This window comes from Elephantulus edwardii, unplaced genomic scaffold (genome assembly GCF_000299155.1).
Source record: "Elephantulus edwardii isolate Elephantulus edwardi_28Jun2011 unplaced genomic scaffold, EleEdw1.0 scaffold00143, whole genome shotgun sequence".
Classification (NCBI taxonomy): domain Eukaryota; kingdom Metazoa; phylum Chordata; class Mammalia; order Macroscelidea; family Macroscelididae; genus Elephantulus; species Elephantulus edwardii.
The window spans coordinates 27353-44524 of NW_006399893.1; the positions used below are offsets into that span (position 1 = coordinate 27353).

Genomic DNA, 17172 nt, shown 5'->3' on the forward strand with positions numbered 1-17172 from the left:
ACTGTACCCACAATTCCTTTCTCCTGGAATATTCAAAGCAAGTAAGATATAATGCTATAATTTGACAAAGCTGGGTGTTGAGAACTGGGGTCCTCATTTTATCATGGTCCACTTTTGTTGGCATGTTTGAAATACAGTAAAAATAATGAAAGAAATTGTCATTCTAAGATTTTAGAACTATTTATTTTGAAAGAAGTTGTAGTTCCATGAATTTGAGAACAGCCCGAGTCATTATTAATATTATTTTGGAGCCTGAACGTTACACAATATAGAAAAAGAAGGGTGGTAGTGGAGTATTATATGCTATCAAGTTGAGTACGACTCATAGTCATCCTATAAACAGATCTGAACCCTGTCCTATCTTGTGCCATCCTGAGGATCTAACACACTTCAGGCCATTGCAGCAGTCACTGTGTCAATTGATCTGGTGAAGGGTGGAGGGTTTCCTTCTTTATTGCCATCTCTCTGACTGAAAGAGATCAATATTTGCTCCCATCCCAAAGAAAGGTGACCCAACAGAGTGTGGAAACTATAGAACAATCTCATTGATTTTACATGAAGCAAGATTCTACTGAAGATTATCCAAAAACGACTGGAAGAGCACATCAACAGAGAACTGCCAGAAGTCCAGGCTAGGTTTAGAAGAAGTCGTGGTACTAGGGATATTGTAGCTGATGTTAGATGGATCTTAGCTGAAAGCAGAGAATACCAGAGGAATGTCTGTGTTTCATTGACTACGCAAAGGCGTTTGACTGTGAGGTTCATAACAAACTGTGGCTGACTCTAAGAAGAATGGGAATCCCAGAACACTTGATCGTGCTAATGCGAAACCTATACTTGGATCAGGAGGCAGTTGTCAGAACAGAGCAAGGTTCAAAACTGCATGGTTCAAAATTGGGAAGGGTGTATGCCAGGGATGCTTCCTATCTCCATACCTTTTCAACCTGTGTGCAGAACAGATTATCCGGGAGGCTGGGCTCTTTGAGGAGGAATGTGGGGTCAAGATTGGTGGAAGATCTATCAACAGTCTGCGTTATGCAGATGTCACAACCCCCCTGCTTGCTGAAACTGAGGAGGACCTGAAGCGCTTGCTGCAGAGGGTCAAGGACTGCAGCCTCCAATATGGATTGAGGCTCAATATCAAGAAGACAAAGATTCTCACCACTGGACCAATTGGCAGCATCAGGATAGATGGTGAAGAGATTGAGATTGTACACAGCTTTAGTTTGCTTGGCTCCACAGTCAACACTCTTGGCACCAGCAGCCACGAAATTAAAAGACGTATTGTGATGGGAAAGTCTGCTGTTAGGGACCTCTCCAAAGTACTGAAGAGCAATGGTGTCTCTCTGGAGACTAAGGTGTGTCTGATACAGGCCATGGTCTTTGCAATCACTTGTTATGCATCATAGAGTTGGACAATGACCAGCGAGGATAGAAGGAGAATTGATGCCTTTGAGCTGTGGCGCTGGAGAAGAGTACTGAGGGTACTAAGGACTGGTAGGAAAACAAACAGATTCATCCTGGAAAGGGTTAAACTGGGTGGTTCCTTGGAGGCAAGAATTCTGAGGCTCCGTCTAACATACTTTGGAAATGTTGTAAGGACAGACTGGTCCTTGGAGAAGGACATCATGCTTGGGAGGGTGGACAGACAGCGCAGGAGGGGGAGGCCCTCTATGAGGTGGACTGATTCAGTGACTGGGTTAATTGGGATGGGTGTTTCAGAGGCAGTGTGACTGGCACAGGACAGAGCGGAGTTTAGGGTTGTTGTACATAGGGTCGATATGAGTCGCAAGCAACTCGACAGCATCTAACAACCACCACCACCACCATCTTTCCAAGCATGATATCCCTTTCTAGGAAAACAGCCTCTCCCAGCAACATGCCCAGAATATGTGAGATGAAGCTTTGCCGTCCTTGCCTCCAAGGAGCGCTCTCGCTGCACTATTCCCAGGACAAATCTGTTCATTCTTTTTGTATTGCATGCGATATTCAGTATTCTTCTCCAACACTACAACTCAAAACATCAATTCTTTTTCTGTCAACCTTATTCACTGTCAAAGAAATATGGAAAAGAGTAAAACACACTGGATTCATACAGTAATTATTTCCAGGGTAGCAGTCCATTTTACTGCTGGTGTGGTATAAATTAATGTAACATTTTTGGAGTGTCTAAGACACTCTGGTAGGACGTTAAAGAAATTGTAAAAATTGATACTTTACTTTCATAGAACTCATAATTGTGAGGGGAGAAAAAAAGTGTTTCGGCTTTCAAAAATAATTGGCACAATGTCTATGCTCTACTCTAGGGATAACATCTTACCTTTTTGACTTCCCCCCGCCAACAAGCTATTTTTTTGGTCCTAAAATTGTAAATCCAGAAAGTAGTTAAAAAAAAAAAAGATTACCATAATACAATGACAAAATATCATTAGCTTTAAATTTTATTGAAACTCAAGTTTAGTCTATAATATCTCAATACAATATGATACTGAATAGTTTCTGACCAGTATTTCACCTGCTTTATGTGGTTTCAGCACATAATTTCTAAGAATGGAGACTTTCTGTTTAATATTTCATGATAACCAACTTATACATTCAGAAACAGCCACTTCTCCAACGTCCTTATTTCAATGTCACAATTTAAAGAAAAGTTCAAATACTGAAAATTTTGGACTTCAATTTTAGAGCCATTGTTAACATAGAAAATTTAAAAAATTCCATAATCTTAACTGTTTAAAACTGTTATTAACATTTACTATGGTAATAGAACATGAATTTTCAACATAACCATATGAATTTCTCATTAAAATGTTCAAGAATTTCCTACTGAAGCATATCCAAAGTTATAAAAATCTTCTTTTTTAAATTAACCTATGCTGAATTAATAAGAAAAGGATTGTGGCACTTTAGATAAGACATTCATTCTATTCCATATTTTTAGTGCCTACAGTAGAGCCTGAATGCAGCAGGTTACTGGGAGGGTGAAAGCACAGCTTTCTTTAAGGAGTGAGTCGTTTAGGATCCCGGGGGAACATCGATGTTTGACGAACATTGTGTAATCCCAAAAACAGCATAGTCACTCGTTCTAAGCCTGGGAGAAGAAAAGAATCATGAATTCCTTACTGCAACTTGTATTATTTTGAATTCACTTAAAAAATCAAATGTTTTGGCTATCAGTTCAGTATCAGAGATTAATTAGTACGTGGGAAGGCCTAAATGACACATCTTTCAATGGTATGGATTTTGTGAAATGTGAACTACAAATCATATATATAAATATAAATATACAAATTACAGAGAAAGTTTATGATTTAACTATTAAAAGGAAAACAAACTATAAACTATGCTTCCAAATGATACCATATTCTACTTATTAATTCAGACCAAGAGTATAAAATAAGCATCAAAAATATATATATACACATATATACATATACATCTCTCTCTCTCTCAGGTTATTTATTGTAATTTTATTGGCAAGTAATATGGTGGGAGCTCAGGTGGCGTAGTTGCAGGGAGATGTACCACTGATTCAAAGGCACCTCTAGTGGCTTGAACCTATCAGACGGCATCTTGGGAAACATGGTTATCTCCTTCCATGGGATTTACAGCCTCTGAAAAGCTAATAGAGGGCTAGCTATGCGAGGGCTCTGACTTGATGGCACAAAACAACAATAATAACTATGGTAATGTAATTTAAGATTACATTTTTTTAAAAAATCACATCATTATCTTCCCAATACCTTACTTATCAAAAGGCAGAGAGTATTCTGAAGTGTCTTTTTGGCTAAAACAAAATAAAACTCAGTTACAACCATACAACCTTCCTTAGTTAATCTTGAGTTTAAAATTTACACCGCTGGCCACAAAAATTGACAAAAAACATATGCAAAATTACTATTACTGAACATGATAAAACAGCTCTAAATTTCTCATTAATAATTTAGATTAAACATAGCATTATTTATGATAATAAAAGGTTGGTATCAATATATGTCCAAAGCTGACTATCAAGATGAAGGCATATCCTTTCAATGTGTTCTAATGTGGCAATGAAAAAAGATTAAGTGAAAAATGCAAGTTAGTATGTTATACTTTGTGAAAAAAATTATTTTGCATGTTCAAAGATTAGTATTGCAAAAGTATACAAGAGACAATGGTTTCTAGAAGGGAGAAAAAGGTATACTCTTTAGAATTTTTTAATGAGGAATTCTGTAGATTCATTAAGAGTTAATCCATATTAGCTGTAAATAGTGTCCTTGCAAACTGAACACACTATTGGTTATGGTCAGCTGTAAACATGCACCAGTGCAGAAAGGCAAAAAATTTCCAGCTGATGCTGAATAGGGCCCTAGTTCAGTATTTGAGGGGGTTTCACAGAACCTAACCAGTATTCACAGAGCTTCTATGATCCTCAGCAGACTTAATGGCACTCAACCACCACCACTACCACCACCACCATCACCATAGTGAAATGACCATTACCATGTCATTTACCCCAAATAAAAAGCCCATAAATCCAGAATTCTTAGTCTTTGCTATGAACATTCAAGAGTTGAGGTGGTTAAACATTTACTCATTTTAAATTACATACACTCTAGAGTTAAAGGAAGTCCTAAATGACAATCAAATACTATATTTTGACAAAAAACCAAGAGTATATTGGCCCAAATTAAAGCTCTAATATGAATGAGTGCACATATGCAGAAAGCAAACAAGTAATTCATAAGACTTTTTGCTTTTAAACACTTACAAGAAAATGAATGACTTGATTTTTTTTTATAATATATATTTTAGAACACGTAAGGTAGCTTTTTCCTTTGTTCCTTGTGAATAAAATTTTCATTCGTTATTTCAATGCAAAAATATTCTTTTTGTTCAAGTGTATATTACTATTAGTTTAAATGTATATTATATGAAGCCTTCTTGTCTTTTAGCAAGTACAATATGGCAAATTTACTTTAGAAAATTAATGCTGAAAACATTTAGCTGGAACTGATGATCACTTTATCAAAGAAATTTAGGTTAGAAACCAGTATAATAGGAAAAGAATATTACCAATTCCTCCACCAGCATGAGGTGGTGCTCCAAAACGGAAAGAATCAATGTAAGCCTTGATTTTCTCCAAATCTAAAACAAATTAAAAAAAAAAAAAGCATGTCACATGTGAAAATTATGGAACTGGTGATGGTTTGTTGTGATTTTACCAATTTAAAAAAGCACAAAATTGTCATCTTAGTTAGCTATTAAAAGCTTTTTTTATTTAGATTTTTTTTTTTAAATTTTATTATTTTTTGTTTGTGTACTGTCAAATTAGATCTGACTGGTACAGGAGGAGATTGCCCCTCCTTCTCCAGGAGAGCATCTGGTGGATTCGAACCCCGTACCTCTGGGATTGCAGTGCAGCTTTTTGCCACTAGGCCACCAGAGAGCCCTTAAAAGTTTTAAGAATTGTAGGGAAAAAGAAAAGGTACAATTTTCAGAACAGACATTGTTAAATATATTTAAGCAATTTACCAATTCCATGATGTAAGGCTCGCTCCGTTAGCAGCTGAGGATCATGAATTCTTTGAGCTCCTGACAATATTTCTTCCCCTCTCATGAACATGTCATAAGAGTTGGATTGTTTCTGTAGGAAAAACAAACAAAACCACCACATTTCATATGCTATCATCCCAGGTTATATACAACTGGTGAAAAAAAATTCTTTTGAACAATGAGCAAATCCATTTTCTCCTACAATGAATGATGTATGCTGTCCAAGTGAATTGAATTTGCTTCTATAAAGTAGGACTAAACTACTGTGGAGTAGAGCCTAACTACTCACTGGCCTCTATCAGATTTCATGCTTCCCTTTCCTGTACCCCACAGCAATACAGCTGTCATAACCAAAACTGCATGGTTCCAGATACAATGAAAGGCACAAAGATCAATAGAATAGAATCGAGAACCCAAATATTAACCCATCTATCTTTGGTTAACTGATATATGACAACCTCTTCAACAAATGGTGCTGGCAAAACTGGACAATTATCTGCAGAAAGCTGAAGGAGGATACATACCTTACACCACACACAAAAATCAACTTAAGGTGGATGAGAGACCTAGGGATAAAGCCCCAAATCGTAGAGATCCTAAGACACAAAGTAAGACCAAGCTTAGAAGGCCTAGCCCATGGTATAAAGCAGCAGACAAATACAGCCAGAAATGCACAACCAGGATGGGATTACATTGATGAACAGGGCCTTCTAAAGGTCCTGTGCACATCAAAACTTTTCACAACAGAGTAAAAAGAAAACTAACCAATTGGGAAAAAACATTTGATGATACCATTTCAGACAAGGGTCTCATAACAAAAGTTTACAAAATTCTGCAGTGCTTCTACAAGAAAAAGACTGATAACCCAATTACAAAAAAGGGCAAAAGACATGGAAAGACTTTTCACAGAGGAAGACATTCATATGGCCAACAGACACATACATGACGAAATGCTCAAAATCTTGCAATAAGAGAGGTACAAATAAAAACTACAATGTGATAACATCTCACCCCAGTAGCAGTGGCAAAGTTCAACAGAAGAGCAAGCAATAAATGTTGAAGATGTGAAAAGATCTCATACTGTAAAATGGTACAACTACTCTGGAAGGCAGTTTGACGTTTCCTCAAAAAGCTGAACATAGAAAAGTTCATATGACCCAGCTATTCCACTGCTAGGAATATACCCTGAGGAAATCAGAACTGAGACATTTGTATACCAATGTTTATAACATCATTATTTACCATCACAAGAACGTGGAAACAGCCCAAATGTCCAACTACATCAAATGGATAGAGAAATTGTGGTACATTCACATAATAGAATATTATGTAGAACTCAGAAGCAAAGACTTTGAAAACTGTTATATAACCTGGGAGAGAGTAAAGAACATTATGCTGCATGAACTACTCAATCTCAAAAGGACAAATACTGCACAAGACCATTATTGTAAAAATAGAAGGATAACTAGTAAAACATGCATAGAGGCCCAAGGTGGAAATGGTAGGAGCAGAGGGGTGAAAATGGGTAAGTGGGGGAATGACAGGGTCACACAATTTCATGGGATGAGGGAGAGGGTAAAAAAAAATGGGAAAAATCCAGTGGGGACCTGGAAAGACATCTGGTGATACCATTTCAGACAAGGGTCTCAACAAACGTTTACAAAATTCTGCAGCGCTTCTACAAGAAAAAGACTGATAACCCAATTACAAAAAAGGGCAAAAGACACGGAAAGCTGAACATAGAAAGTTCGTATGACCCAGCTATTCCATTGTTGGAATATACCCTGAGAAATAAGAACTGAGACACAGAGATTTATACACCAACTGAGACACAAAAAAGTTACATACACCAATGTTCCCAACAGTGTTAGTCACCATCTCAAGAACATGGAAACAGCCCAAATATCCAACCACAATCGAATGGATTAAAAAATTGTGGTACATTCACATGATGGAATATTACTTAGTACTCAGGAACAATGATTTTGAAAATTATTACATAACTTGGGAGAGCTTCATAAAGACAAATACTGCCTAAGACCTTCCTTTATTGTAAAAACAGAAAGATTACTAGTAAATGTTTATGGGGATCCTGGGGGGGAGGGGTTGGAGCAGAGGGCTTAGGATGGGCAGGTGGGAAACCACAGGGTCACAGCGTAACACAATTTGGTGGAGGGAAGAGGAGTAAAGGAAATATGCAAGATCTGATGGGACTTGCAAAGATGATATAATGGTGGGCATAATGGGGATTAAGTTCATAAAACACAATGTATGAAAAAAATAAAAAAGTAAAAAAAACCCCAACACAATGTATGGGAATGGCTGTATGAAAGACAATGTGATCCAAAGAATGTGTGAAACACAATGTATACAAATTCTGTATGCAGACCAATTAAAAAAAAAAAGAAAGCACCATATCTAATTTCTAAGTAGTACTAAACCCGATTTCATCGTATCATCTGAAGGGCTTTTAATGTGATTATTATTTGGGGGCATTTTTTGAATTTTAAATTACCAAGAGATGTTAGGATTTTTAAAATGAGAAAGACCTTTGAAGTTTAAGATATAAGTAAAGTCAACTGAAAATCAATTTATCCTAGTATTAAATATTGAATAGAAGCGGTTTTGTCAAATTATTGAGGAGCAATGATGTTAGTTTTAGGACTAAAATGTGTCTGATCCATGCCATGGTCTTTTTAATCACTTGCTCTGTTGCTGAGAACTGGACAATGACTAACAATGATGAGGAAGAACTGATGCATTTGAGTTCTGGTGTGGGGGAAGAGCATGGATTATCTAATGGACTGCCAAAAGAACACCAGGGGAATGTGCATCTTTCTCCTATGCAGTGGCTGGTGGATTTGAACTATTGGACATGCTCGGTCTGTGAGTCAGCAATGCAGCTCACTAGGGAACACACCACCAGAACTCCTTTTCAATAATCAGTGCTCCTCATAGGGTGATTCTTGGACCAGCAGTCAGAGCATCATCTGGCAACTTACTAGAAATACAAGTTCTCAAGTTTCACCCTAGATTGGAAGTGGAACCCAGGCAAGATCTTAACATGCTCTTTTTGATGATGAATTCTTTCTCAATTTGTCATCTGTGGCAAGGCATATAACTGTCTTGATTCAAAATTACCAATAGCAGTCCATTTCAGCTCACTAATGATATTATTATACCAATCTTTATGTGTTCGGTTTCATTCTTTGTAACTTCCAATTCTCCTAGATTCATGCTCTGTATAGTCCATGTTCTAATTATTAATGGATCTCTAAGTGGTTTTTTCTCATTTTGAGTCTTGCGACACCAGCAAATAAAAGTCCCTCACTGCTTTACTCCATTCATGTCACTGAGGCAGACTCTGAGTAGTTTTATTTTGAGTGCCTTCCAACACGAGGGGTTACACTATATCAAAGGATATTCTGCAGCTTTCTGCAAGGTTTCTGAGGCCCCATTATTTAAGAAGTGGATGGCCAGTCCTGCTTTTCAGTCTGGAAGCTGCCCTGAAACCTGTCTACAATGGGTGACCCTGCTAACATTTGAACTACCAGTGTTGTAGCTTTTTAGCGTCTCAGCAACACAAGCTACCAAAGTATAGTGAAATGACAGATGAACAGTAGACTTGTTTGTCCACCAAACCTACTCAATATATATACTGAGTCTATTAATGGAGAAGTTAGGTTATATGAAGCTACAGAATGTGCCATGAAAACTGGAGAAGTATCACCAACAATCTACAGATGACACACTTTACTGAAAGTGAAGATGATTTGAAGGACTTACTGATCAAAGAACTACAGCCTTTAATATGGATTATACCTCAATATCAAGCAAATAAAAATTCTCACAACTGAATCAAGAGGCGGCATTGTGACTGATGGAAAAAAGAATGATGTTGCCAATGATTTCAATGTATGTGGAGTCTCACAGTAGCAGTAGTCAAGAATACTAGGATAAATTGATTTTCAGTTGACTTTACTTATATCTTAAACTTCAAAGGTCTTTCTCATTTTAAAAATCCTAACATCTCTTGGTAATTTAAATGTATGTGGAGTCTCAATGATGTTGCCAATGATTTCAATGTATGTGGAGTCTCACAGTAGCAGTAGTCAAGAAGTCAAAGGGCAGAGATGTCAGTTTAAAGACTAAAGGGCACTGGACTTAAGCACAGTGTTTTTTTTCCCTTTAAAATCTGAGTGACAGTTTACAAATCATACTGGTACAATCATTCATAAGAGACATTGTTTTACACTAATTACCACTGATCAACATAATTACAATTTCTAATCAATCTATTAGGCACTGGTGGACGGACATAGTGACAACCGTGGGTTTAAACACAGTGGAGGTTGTGAGGACTGGCAATGTTTCGATCTGTTGTATGGAAGATCATTAAGGGTTGGAGTTAACTGGATGGCACCTAACAAGTGTGGGAACCAGTGCAATGGAAAACAGTGAAACTAACATGATGGCATTTAGATTATTAACACCCATGACAGAATGCAAATTTCCAGGTTAAGGTCAATGAAAAAATGACTTGCTAATAAAATTTGCAAACCAAGTAGCATTATTTGAAATATGAAATATTATGAAAATAATTTATAATACAGGTTTTCAGAACAAATCTGCTAGAGTATTTGAATTTCACAACATTTTGATCTGTACTGGCAGAAATTAGAAATATCTGTAATAATATATCTATTAAAACTAATTTTTTTTTTAATTTTTATTTTATTATTTTTCAAATCAGATCTGACTGGTACAGGAGGAGATTGTCCCTCCTTCCCCAGCAGAGCATCTGGTGGATTCAAACTGTGTGCCTCTGGGATTGTAGTTGCAGCTCCTTGCCACTAGGCCACCAGAGCTCCCTAAAATTAAATTATTAATGAAAATCATTATATACAACTTTCCCAAAAATAGGTTATTTGAAAGCAAATTACTTACAGGATTTCTTGCGTCAGGCATGGTATAGAAAGGTCGTACAGCCAACGGGTATTTATCAAGAATATAAAAATCTGTATCATACTATGGAAAAAAAGCAATTAAGAGAGGTTAATACAACCAAGAAGAGGGTTTAATATTTTGGTAATTAATTTTGTTTTAAATATGTAAATTATTTTTCAAAATTACTGTGATCACACAGTATATAAAACCGACTAGCTTGCTTTCTCATGTAGAATGTATATCCTATTTTGCCATGATGTCATGAAATCTATTCTTTAGAAGCTATTTCGTATTCAATCATCCATACAAAGGCTTATTTTTGTTATTTTTTTTTTAATGTTATATTTTTCAATTTCTCCACCACCATAAGCATCTCTGATTTTACTTTTTTCACCTTCGTTATTTTGGCTCATTTAATCTTTATGATGACATTTCCAAGTTTTATTCATTTATCTCACATCTCCTGGATTTAACGGAAAGTATATAAATGAATTTGGGAAGAAATGTTATCTTTCACATTATTCATCAACAAATGTGTGCCATATTTTCCCTTTTCTTTAAAGTTTGTTTTGATTTTTTTCCCAAGGCAAACTGTTATATGAAGAAATAAAGAACAATAGTATAAAATTCCAAGATTTTTGGTAAGGAAGAATACTATGCAATCGAGAATTAATGAAAAAGAAATCAATAGTATTTCAACTGTTTTTTACTAAAATTTTTTTACTAAATTTATTTCCTAAAATTTTTACTAAATGACAAGCTGGAGCTGGAAACGGTCCTGCTGAAGCTATACTTTACAGTACTGACTATATATTAAGAATGAGTTTCCAGTCAGTTTAACAGTTTTGAGTGCAACCAGCAGGAGGAGCTCAAGAACTGTTTACCTTTGTGTAAACTCTAAAATAAAAAGTGCTTTGCTTTTTTTTCTTAGAAGTCAAGTTGTGAAACCAGTTCTATGAGGAAAAAAGGAAGTGCATTCCTCTCATCCTTGCAGTACTTGGGAGAGACAGTTTCTAAACAGTTTCCAATCATTCTCAGGTACTAACTAATCTGAGGTAAGCATCACATTTGAGACATCTCTGTACAACTCAATACATGCACACCTCATTTTAAAGTACTTTTAGCTTTACTGCATTGTGAAGATATTAGATCTTCTCCCCACTTCATACTGAAAGTTTGTGGCACTCCTGTATGGAACAAACCCATCAGTGTCACGTCTCCAACAGCATTTGCTCACTTTGTGTCTTAATCATATTTTTTTTTTCATTTTTTAATAATTTTTTTTTTATGTGTATCGTCTAAATGGATCTGACTGGTACAGGAGGAGATTGCCCCTCTGTCTCCAGCAGAGCATCTGGTGGATTCGAACTGTGTATTTCTGGGACTGCAGTGTAGCTTCTTGCTACTAGGTCACCAGAACTCCCTATCTTAGTAATATTTTGATAATTCTGAAAATTAAAATATTAAATGTCTTCATAAGGCTAGTGCATACTTAACAGACTACTAAAAAAACCAATTCCACTGCCACTGAATAGTTACCAGTTCATGGAGATGCTCTGTTGAGTTTCTGAGGCTATAAATCTTGATTTGAGTAGACAGCTACATTTTTCTCCCAAGCAATTTCTGGCGGATTTGAACAGTAGGTCTTTCAGTTAGCAGGGTAAACATGTAAACCGATCCACTAGCTGCTCCACTGGAGAAAGATGGGGAATTTCTCTCCTCTGAAAACCTGCTGGATGGTGAGCTATAGAGCAAGTTCTAACTGGAAGGTAAATACCACCACTAGTGATCTTTAATAGACAATAGTACAGTGTAAATATAACCTTTACAGGTACTAAGAAACTAAAATATTCATGTAAATTTTTATACAATATCAGCTTTATTATGGTGGTCTCCAACTGAACCTGCTATGTATCTGAGGTGTGCCTATAAAGGTTCGAGAAGGCCTGTCTGTCTGAACAGCTTTCAATCTTCTAAGAAACTTTTTTAATTTTAAAGGGGGGAAAAAAGAAAATCCTCTCTTGGCTTTTATTTATTCTGGAACCATACCATATGAGAAAAAGTCTTTTGCTCTGCATCCACGCTTTAGTATTAAGCTACAGCTCAGATTCAGAAAAAGAAATCCAGCGTGGATAAGATTCCTACCTTTTCCTTTACCAAACGACCCAACAGCTTTTCATTTGGTGTGCTGGAAAAGAAATACAAAATCAGGTGTCTGAAGATCAAAAATAACTGAAAAGAATTTTACATTTACCTGTATCTTAAGTTTTAAAAAAATAAAAAAATTAGCCCAAACACTTGGCTATCTCTCGCTCTCCCTTTTAAAATGACAAGTATTATTGAAAAGTACCTAAAAGGTGCCTTGTACGGTGGACACCGTTTAGTAGGTGCTGCTCAGTATCAATTCATTAGAAACCATAAATGAAACTTTCTAAGTCATTGGGAAATTTCAGAGATAAAAGTAATTTCTTCCAATTATATATAATAAAAGTTTACGTTGTCTTAACATGGACTAGCTTTACCATTAAATGGTTGCGCTGAAAAATTATTTTCCCTAGTTTTGTTATTTGTTGTGGAGGGTTTATAAAATAAAAACCAGTATCTTCAACTCTGTTAAATATAAGAATGCTTATAGAAACAAATTTTCTACAGTCTCCCTATTTAAGAACAATTTTCAAGTACTAAAGAAATTGTAGCCCACCTTAAAAGTAATTTTAGCATTCAGCTTGTCTTATAAAGTATCCACACCTATCAATATAGAGACTACTTAAATCATATTGTTCTTCTGTTAAATGCATAGAAACAAAGTAATGAAAGTTAAGATCTTTGAAGTATTTTAAAGAAAACTTTAAAAATGCCAACAATGTATTTTTGCTCCTATGTCCATATATATTAAGGACTCCTGAAAAAATTTATTTGGATAATGTATCACTGTATATCAAATAAAGAATTGTTGAGTTTTAAAGCTTTTGGAGATCTTAACAGTTTTATGTACTAATCTTAGATTAGGATTTAGACTATTGTCCTCTCTTATACTACTCATTTGGGAAAAAATGGCAACAGAGAGTAAAATCACAAGCCAAGAGAATCTTTATAAATGTCTAAATAGAAGAAGAAAAAAGAAAAAGAATATTTACAAACTAAATCTAGAAAGGAATTGGCAGATACAGAGGAATTTAAAGAAATAACATATGAGCAGGAGCCTATGGTGATGAAGGAAGAAGTTCAAGCTGCTTTGAAGGAAATAGCAAAAAATAAGGCCCCAGGAATAGATGGTATACCAACTGAAGTATTACAGATAACAGATGCTGCCCTGGACGTGCTCACCAAGTTGTGCCAAGAAATCTGGAGAACAACCACTTGGCCAACTGACTGGAAGAGATCTATATTTGTTCCCATTCCAAAGAAAGGTGACCCAACTGAGTGTGGAAACTACTGAACAGTGTCACTGATTTCACATGCAAGCAAGATTCTACTGAAGATCATCCAAAAACGATTAAAACAGCACATCAGCAGAGAACTGCCGGAAGTCCAGGCTGGGTTTAGAAGGGGTCGTGGTACTAGGGATATTGTTGCTGATGTTAGATGGATCTTGGCTGAAAGCAGAGAATACCAGAAGAATGTCTATCTGTGTTTCATTGATTATGCAAAGGCATTTGACCGTGTGGATCACAACAAACTGTGGCTGACTCTGAGAAGAATGGGAATCCCAGAACATTTAATTGTGCTAATACGAAACCTATACTTGGACCAAGAGGAAATAGTCAGAACAGAGCAGGGTAACACTGCATGGTTCAAAATTGGGAAGGGTGTACGCCAGGGATGCATCCTGTCTCCATACCTTTTCAACACATACGCAGAGCAGATTATCCGAGAGGCTGGGCTCTATGAGGAGAATTGTGGCATCAGGATTGGTGGAAGATCTATTAACAATCTCCGTTATGCAGATGACACAACCCTACTTGCTGAAACTGAGGAGGACCTCATGTACTTGCTGCGAAGGGTCAAGGAATGCAGCCTTCAGTATGGACTAAGGCTCAATGTCAAGAAGACAAAGATTCTCGCCATTGGACCAATTGGCAGCGTCAGGATGGATGACGAAGAGATTGAGAGTGTTCACAGTTTCAGTTTGCTCGGCTCCACAGTCAACACTCTTGGTACCAGCAGTCAGGAAATCAAAAAGCATATCGCGATGGGAAAGTCTGCTGTTAGGGACCTCTCAAAGGTACTCAGGAGCAACAGTGTCTCTCTGGAGACTAAGGTGCGCCTGATACAGGTCATGGTATTTGCAATTGCTTGTTATGCATCAGAGAGTTGGACAATGACTAGGGAGGACAGAAGGAGAGTGGATGCTTTTGAGCTGTGGTGCTGGAGAAGGGTACTGAATGTACCATGGACTGCCAGGAAAACAAACAGATTCATCTTGGAGAGGATTAAACCAAGCTACTCCTTGGAGGCAAGGATTCTGGGGCTTCGTCTGACATACTTTGGACATGTTGCCAGGAGGGACGGGTCCTTGGAGAGGGACATCATGCTTGGGAGGGTGGAGGGACAGCGCAGGAGGGGAAGACCCTCTATGAGGTGGATTGATTCAGTGACTGGGGTAATCGGGATGGGTGTGTCAGAGGCGGTGCGGTTGGCGCAGGACAGAGCAGGGTTTAGGGCTGTTGTGCATAGGGTCGCTATGAGTCGGAAACGACTCGGCGGCACATAACAACAACAACAACAAATCATTGAAGTTTAGGCAAACTCTATATATTTTATTTCAAATCAAATATCAAATGAAGAAACCCACCAGACTATATCCAAAAGTTGATAAAACTCGCCATTTACTAACATAATCCATTCTTTCACATCTCAAACCTAATTACATACATTTAAAAAAGCACAAAGACAAACCTCAGATCTTCTTCATCTCCCATTTCAATGCCAGCTTCCCTAAGCATAGCCAGTGCCTCATTCCAGTCTTAATGTTGGCTCCAAGAACTTGAATGGCTCACTTGGGAACTGTTTATTCACTGTTTGAATCTCAGTCTGAAACCTGTTTGAACAGTGATTTAATTAAAAAAGTGTGAGATAAGGAATTCTCTTCATTGTTTCACCCAGAGAGAACTAAAGTTCTCTCATCTGGGAAAACTAAAGGAACCACCACAGTCTGAAAATGCTTTAATTAATAGCAATTTTTAAAAAAATGTTTTCAGAGTAGTAAGTACCAGGTAACAATAAAAGGAACAATGCTCATGAAGTCTGCTTACAAAGGAACAATGCTCATGAAGTCTCCTTACTCATTTAAACATTGTGTATCGATTTTAAATACTTTGCATGTAGATACATGTAGAGAGAAGCGGAATTATAGCACTCCGCAGAATTATCCTTGTCTAGAGTGTACAGTGTGTACCTGTACTGCAGATGAGTTTGCTGGACTTTATCTCTACAGTAGTTTTCATTAAAAAAAAATATTGTGGATAAATTCAATTGGGTGGTTTGAGGGGGGAGAATGCAATTTATATCCAGCAATAATCTTGTTATAAGTGTAACAACAACAACAAATCTGGAAGTAACCCTTTCTGGCCTGCGAAAACTTCTGGTTACCTTCTAGGCTCAAAAATGAAGATGTGTGGATACAATGGCAGACTACATGGTTTATAATTTGAAAAATACTAAAAGTGGAAAATGAAATGGAATTACACTTTGGAAAAAAAAAAGTGTGACATAAATGTTTCCCCCACAGGAGGTCACTGTGGTAATAGAAAAAAAAAATTTTAAAAAAATCATACATTGAATGAAGAAAATTGTTATCAAGAAATTATTTATGTTAACAAATAAGATTTAAAATATTTAACAGTTTCTCAGTCCTCTATTTGTCATCACAGAATTAGAAAATTAAGTCTTCTTCAGAATTCATATGAGCTAACATCGTTAGAAACATAAAATGCAAATCTTACGAAGCATTAAAAATAGAGCTTTTTACTCCATTAGCATTTGTTATCAACAGAGAAGACCAACTTAGTGAATACTTGTTTTACCTTCTTCATTTCTATTTTATTGTAAATTTTAGATGAACGTCCATTTCTCTCCCATTTTTATAATCCCTACAATATGTACCTTGAACAAAACAGGTTCAAGAAAATTATTTGCATTTCTGTGGTGGAGGACAGGTTATTTAAGATTTTTGCTACATTATTTATGGATAAAATCTTAGGATGATTTGCTTCAAAATAATAGGAAGGAGGTAATACAGGTGAAACAAAATTGGCCATGGACTGGTAACAACTGAAATGGTAAAAGCCTAGCCTGAGTGCACAGAGGTTCATTAGTCTTCCCTCCTTCTGTATTTAGAAAGAATAATATACTCAGAACTGTGAAAACAGCAGAAATTAAAATACTATTACTTCATGAATAGACTTAAAGACTTTCTTGGGAGAGTCCTACCCACTGATTTATTTAAATCTTAGTATTAGAAAGACTAATATCCCAGTGATTGATTCTTAAATTGCTCTCCTTTAGATATTAACTCCAATAAGGGCAATCCTAACAATAAGAGATCTACCAATAATTTATTACTAAATTTATGTATTATTTTCACATGTGAGGAATAGTAAGATGAGTCCTAATACAATATATGTAACATAACTGACAAATGACCTAGGAACTTTCCAATTCTAATTGCAATTTAACACTCAAAAA

General features: G+C 36.4%; 1 protein-coding gene across 1 annotated transcript in view; it reads right to left on the minus strand.

Annotated features, from left to right (window-relative positions):
• Positions 1 to 2999: 2999 nt before the first annotated feature.
• DARS (aspartyl-tRNA synthetase) overlaps positions 3000 to 17172 on the minus strand; it is a 94454-nt gene continuing 80281 nt past the window's right edge. The window contains 7 exon segments of the mRNA XM_006894444.1: positions 3000 to 3091; positions 5059 to 5130; positions 5518 to 5629; positions 10486 to 10566; positions 12631 to 12673; positions 15385 to 15444; positions 15446 to 15526. Of these exon segments, the coding sequence (XP_006894506.1) occupies positions 3000 to 3091; positions 5059 to 5130; positions 5518 to 5629; positions 10486 to 10566; positions 12631 to 12673; positions 15385 to 15444; positions 15446 to 15526 (541 nt within the window).